Source organism: Lycium ferocissimum, chromosome 1 (assembly GCF_029784015.1).
Source record: "Lycium ferocissimum isolate CSIRO_LF1 chromosome 1, AGI_CSIRO_Lferr_CH_V1, whole genome shotgun sequence".
Classification (NCBI taxonomy): Eukaryota; Viridiplantae; Streptophyta; class Magnoliopsida; order Solanales; family Solanaceae; genus Lycium; species Lycium ferocissimum.
In genome coordinates this window covers 70,379,113-70,385,182 of record NC_081342.1, presented here as the reverse complement: position 1 = coordinate 70,385,182, position 6,070 = coordinate 70,379,113, and the positions used below count along the sequence as shown (strand labels likewise).

The following is a 6,070-nucleotide window of genomic DNA, read 5'->3' as shown; positions in this document are numbered from 1 at the left end:
ACATTGTTGGTCCACTGCCATGGGCACCAGGTAAGGCCCGTTTTATTTTGTTAATGACTGACTATTTCTCCAAATGGGTTGAAGCGTAGGCCTTCGAAAAGATTAGAGAAAAGGAGGTTATTGACTTCATATGGGACCACATTATTTGTCGTTTCGGCATCCCGGCCGAGATAACTTGTGATAACGGTCCTCAGTTCATTGGCGGCAAAGTCAATGATTTCCTCGAGGGGTTGAAGATCAAGAAAATTGTATCAACTCCGTATCACCCAAGTGCAAACGGACAGGCAGAATCCACGAATAAAACAATAATTCAAAATCTAAGGAAAAGACTTGAAACATCGAAGCATCACTGGAGGGAGGTGCTGCCGGAGGTATTGTGGGCTTACAGAACCACATCAAAATCAAGCACGGGAGAAACACCTTTCTCGTTGGTCTACGGGGCCGAAGCCCTCATCCCCGTAGAAGTTGGTGAACCGAGTCTCCGATTCAGATACGCCACCGGTGGGTCAAACGAGGAGGCCATGGCCATAAAACTCGACCTCACGGATGAACTTCGCGAAAACGCGTTAGTCCGAATTGCAGCCCAGAAGCAGAGAATGGAAAGGTACTACAACCGGAGGGCCAATTTTTGACATTTCCAAGTTGGGGACTTGGTGCTTCGGAAAGTTACTTTGAACACCAAAAATCCCAACGACGGAAAGTTGGGGCCAAACTGGGAAGGGCCGTATAAGATAACAGGAATAACGGGTAAAGGGTCGTATCAGCTGGAGGCCATGGACGGACAACGGTTGCATAACAACTGGAATGTGGCTCATTTGAAGAAATACTACTGCTAAGGTACGGACGCCTACCCTCGTGTTTGTTTTTTGTTAACCTTTCTTTTTGCAGGAAGTCGAGTACCGGATGAAGTTAGGTGTTAGGTCTGAAAACACGTGTTGCACTCTTTTCCTTAGTACGGTTTTGTCCCAAAATGGGTTTTCCGATAAGGTTTTTAATGAGGCAACAAGTACAACGTGTTACTTGATAGAAACGAGGACAAGTGTCTAGAAACTCGGGGGTATACCCTACGAGTGGGGACTTGATAGTGCTTACCCGACCATGCAGCTCGGATAAACACTAGGGGACTACTATACCCACATCGAGGCTTACCCCGGTGAATAAAAAATGAAGCAGCTCAACAAAGCAGGAGAACGCCGTTGGGCATTACCCCGGGGAAGTCCTCGTCCAGAACCGGACCTTCTGTATTAGGTTTTGATGTAAGGACCAAACGATCAGAACGAATCGTGTCCATTTAGTATTTGCTACGGCAAAAACAGAAGGAAACGGACAAAGTCTTCATATCATGTACGTGCAAATATTTGCAATATAAAGATTATTGAAAATTCAGATTATTGCATTTCGGATATGTCTTCTTGTTAAACACCCTACCCTCGGTGATTACCGCCGAAATTCGGCATCATTTTATCCAAATACCGTACACCGGGGACTATAGTCGAAATTCGACAAAGGCAACAAGGTCGCACTGAACCAAGCCAAAATCTTTAAACACCCCCGAATGGGGACTGCTATATCAAAATTTGCTAAGGCTGGGATTCAGGTGTCCGAACCTAATCCACGATAAGTGAACTGTCGAAAAATATCGGCCCTAAAATGCCTAATGTGATTCGGAGACGTCTGAATTCACAGAGCATAAATAAGTCCCACGGGCAAACCACTCGATCAAATCCCCGGACAAAATATACCGGACGAAGAGGAAAGCCAATATCGAGGCATAATCCGAAAAAATGACTCCGAGCCTTTGTTTGCTACTTAACAGGATTGATGATTCGGGCAAAAGTCATAATAAACATTCAGATTAAAGAATAAAGAGAATCGGCAAGAAAAATGCACATTCCATATATGTAAGGTTTTTTACACCTGAAATTCCTACGAAGTTAAAAAACAAAAAACAAGCCAAAAAGGCAAAGGCAAAATAAAGGCTAAGTGCAGGCCCTGATCTATCCGGTGCAGCTGGAACCGGAATGCTCGGATACTGTCCGCTCGGAATCCTCGGAATCGGTATCGAGGGCTCTCTTGGCTTCTTCCTCGGTCTTTTTGGCTTCAAGTATCAGGGCCGGGAGGTCCCCAAAACCTTGTTCGGCTTGCTCAAGGGTGGCCCTCCGGGACTTCCACCGTTCATACTCCACCGCAATCGTGGTATGAGCCTCGGCAGCCTCCACATTCTTAAGGGCTTCTGCCAAATCGGCCTCAGCCTGGGCCAGTTTGGCCACTAATTCATCTCTCTCTTCATCGAGGATTCTTTGGACTTGAGTAGCCGACTCGAGCTCGGCCTTGAGAATGTCATTGGCCTCGGCCGTCTCCTCGAATTTGGTTTTGAGCTCGTCGCATATCCGGGCCCTATCCTCGGCTTTCCGCTCGAATACCCTCAACTTGTTCTTATACTCCGCATTCTCGGATTCAAGCAGCTTATGCCTCTCGACCATGTTCACGGCATCAGTCTTGACCGAGTCAAGCTCCCTCCGAAGTTGAGAGATAGTGGCTTCGAGTTCACCGAGCCTCGAAGAAAAACGAGCGTTATCTTGGCTAAGGCCGACCTTGTCTGCTTCCAGGAGCCGGTTCTTTTCAACCATTCCGGCCAACTCATCCTTCAACCGAAGATTTTTGGCCTTCGCTGCTTCGAGCTCGGGTTGAAGGTTGGAAAGGGCAGCTGCTCGGTTCAATTGATCCTCCTTCACTTGCAAAAGGTGCTGGAATTTCTCCGTTTCCCGACCCTGGGCATCCAGCTGGCCCTTAAGGTCGTCAACCTCTTGCTGAGCACGGATGAAGGCCTCGTTGACGAGCACCACACTCTGTAAAAGAAACGAGAAGTTAAACTTGGATAAACAAGAAGCTAAAATTCATGTTGAATTATGGAAGGATCGGCTGATAAGCTTACTCGGTTGCCTGCGTGCATGCCCTCGTTAATAAGACTCTGCCAGGGGACTCCGGTCATCTTCCGCTTGTCCGAGTCCGAGATGAGGGGCCTCAGATAGCTTGCAATTCCCACGGGACGAGACAAGAAACTACAATCCTCGGGGACAGTAATCGTGGCCGACCTTGTCCTCCTCGGTTCCACGCTCGGGGCCGGAAAGATGCGTACAAGGCTTTCCCTTGAACCAGTCTCGGTGGACCGGTTAGCTGCCCTCGTGACTCGTGGGATAGGGAGATGTCCGAAGCCGACTGCTTCTCCGATTGCAGGTGGGGTATTCGAGAACATGTCATCGAGGTTATCTAACCTCGGTGCAGGAGAAGTTGGAGCGGCCCCAGCGGGCTCGGTAGAGGCAGGTACCTCGGATGTTGCAGCTGGGTCATCACCGGGCAGTGGACCGGCATCCATTGGAGCCTCGGTCTCATGGACCGGCTCAGCTCTTTGTTCGGCCTCAGCAGTCGATGCGAATCCGGATCTTCTAGTCCTTTGCAAGGGGGTCTCCTCAGATGAAGCATCACCTGAAATGTCAACATATTCAATTGACCTTAGAGGAGTCGGGTAAAGAACTTCTTCCCCACCTGTGTGCAAAGCCGGAGCTGACGGTCCTTCCCCGGCTGAAGGAAATGACGGAGTGGTGGTTTCCTCCTCCGGAACTGAAGCGACGGAGGGTGTCACACCGACCCTCCGAACAAGGAAATCGGGCTCTGTTTCGTCCCTTAGAGTCCGAACGACGCTTCTTGCCCTCTTCTTCGATTTCTGCCCTTTGTCCGAGGGCTTTCTCCGCCTTTTATTGGCAGCAGCAATAATACGGGATGTCCCCGCTGAATCAAATTCAGGTACTGGCACAGCTGGTTCGGCTACTGGCTCCGGTCTTGGCTCCACCGAGCCCCTGGGTAAACCTGAATACCGAAGAGGTTATTAAAAAAAAAAAAAGGGTTAGAAGAGACGATATATTCTAGCTCAAGCAGAGTATTACCGTGGTTTTGAGCAACCCATCGGCCACGTGACAGGTTCCCCCACGTCCGTGCTTCATGGGTGTGTTGGCTGAGGAGTGCCCCAACCCATTCATTCATGTTCCGGATGGCCGGAGGTATCCATGCTACGGCTGATATAAAGAAAGCGGAGAAGAAATCGTATTAATTCAAGGGAGCAAGTGTTTGACAAAGCATCAAAGGATAGTTAAAGGAAGAACTGAGAAACTTACGATTATCGTTCCACCTCTCCGGGAAGGGCATATAGTCGGCCGGAATAATGTCCGCGGTCCTCACTCGGACGTAGCGTTCTAACCAACCTCGGTCTCTGTCTTCGTCCATCTTCGAAAAGATCGGGTTTCGGCCTCGCTTGGCGAGCTTTATCACACCCCCTCGGAACAACCTCGGGGAATACAAACGGATGAAGTGTGTCATCGTAAATTCCCTATTTATGTTGTTGGCCAACATCCGGAGGCAGGCCACGGTCCTCCAGATTATCGGACCAATTTGGGCCAAGGTCACGTTGTATGTCCGACACATATCCAAAATAACCGGGTCAATTGGGGGGTTGAGCTTGAGTGTGAAGGGATAGGTGTAAACATACAAGAAGCCTTCCCTATGATCGGTGATGGACTCGTCAGGACCGGGGGCGAACACTTGCACCGGACGGTTATCCCATCCGCAATCAGCCCGGACCTGGTCAAGTTTATCCTCGGTAATGGACGAAGGATATCGCCTTACATCGAACCCTCTATCCGCAACCGGAGAAGGCTTCTCGACTTCAAATTCTTTGTTGTAGTTGGGTTTGGACGGTACTATGTCCAAAGCAGTGGGCTCAACGACGGTTTTTCCCTTGGGTTGTGAAGTTGGCTCGGCTCCTTGAGAAGAAACCGAGGGAACATCCTGGGAGGTGGTTTCGGTGTTGGCAGACATTCGGAAGATTTGGAAAAGGGGATTGGTGAATTCGATAATGGAAAAGGAGATTTAGTGAATTCGATAAGGGAGAAGGAACAAGTTAAAAAATAAGAAAGAGTGAAGAAGCAGTTGAAAGAAAAATTCAAAATGGCAAAGTGAGAGAAGAAACAAAGCAGCACTTTCAATCGAAAAACAGCAGATGAAAGGTTGACAAAGTTGGTTTTCTTACAATCAATATAAGCAACAAGTTGGGGGATGAGAACGGTTGAAACCAGCAAAAAATATGAGATGAAAGTGATCAGAAGAGAAGAAGTAAGAAAGTGAAGAAGTAAAATGGTGAAATGAAGGGGTGCATGGCCTTATATAGGCGTGGTAACTATAGTAGTTGCAGAGGTTGGCTAACCGGGGGGTGCCACGTGTCCCACAATTAATGAGACGTGATTTGAAATGACGTGCGTTACGACGGTTACCGAAGTTGGCCGTTCGGGATGAGACACGTGGCTGATGGCAGAGGGACGTGACATAACTGTTCCCGCCAAAATGAAAAGATAAGAACGAGCTTATGAAATCGCCGGTTTGGTGACTCATCCACTTCCCGTTACTCCGGTAAAACTACGGTCCGGGAAGTATGGGGACTATCTGTATACGGTAAAAACCGGTGAGACCGGGGACCGGGGATAAGAAGAGACAAGCATGAGTACCGAGTCTTTCCTTCGGACTAGTGGAATTGCACCAGCTGCGGCTGATCCGAGAAAAGTGAAGCAAATCTGTTTGGTCCGGTATCTCCGGACCAAACTCCGCATCACAGCCAGTCCGGTTTCTCCATGACCGAGTTGATCGTGGCCGTTAGTCCGGTTAATCAGTTACAAAATTGCCACGCGTCAAGACCGTTCTGTCACATTGTACCGACAACCGTACGGGTGTCAGACCGTACAGCCCAACCTTATCCTTTTAGGGTTTTTTTTATTCTAAAAGGGCTTTATGTTGTATGCAAGGCTCATAAGGCAAAACTGTAAACTTTTAAGGGTTGACTTCTTGAGATCTAGAATATTGTAGTAGCAAAAAATACATTAAAGCATTATCTTTCTTTCTCTTTAGTCCGAATCTGTGGAGTTGTGATCTATTATTATTCGATATCATATTAGCTTTAATCATCAACGTTTACATCTTAACTCAAGTTGTTGATACATATATTCATATACACATTCTTACCTTG

The 6,070-nt window shown here is 48.0% G+C and overlaps 1 protein-coding gene across 1 annotated transcript; it reads right to left on the bottom strand.

Moving 5' to 3' along the window:
* Positions 1-511: 511 nt before the first annotated feature.
* LOC132059122 (uncharacterized) lies at positions 512-5,433 on the bottom strand. The gene is made up of 2 exons (XM_059451629.1): positions 2,936-5,433; positions 512-2,849 (listed from the first exon to the last, which is right to left on the bottom strand). The coding sequence occupies exons 1-2, from the start codon at positions 3,374-3,376 to the stop codon at positions 1,998-2,000; spliced, it is 1,293 nt and encodes a 430-aa protein (XP_059307612.1). The 5' UTR covers positions 3,377-5,433; the 3' UTR covers positions 512-1,997.
* Between the last annotated feature and the right edge of the window lie 637 nt (positions 5,434-6,070).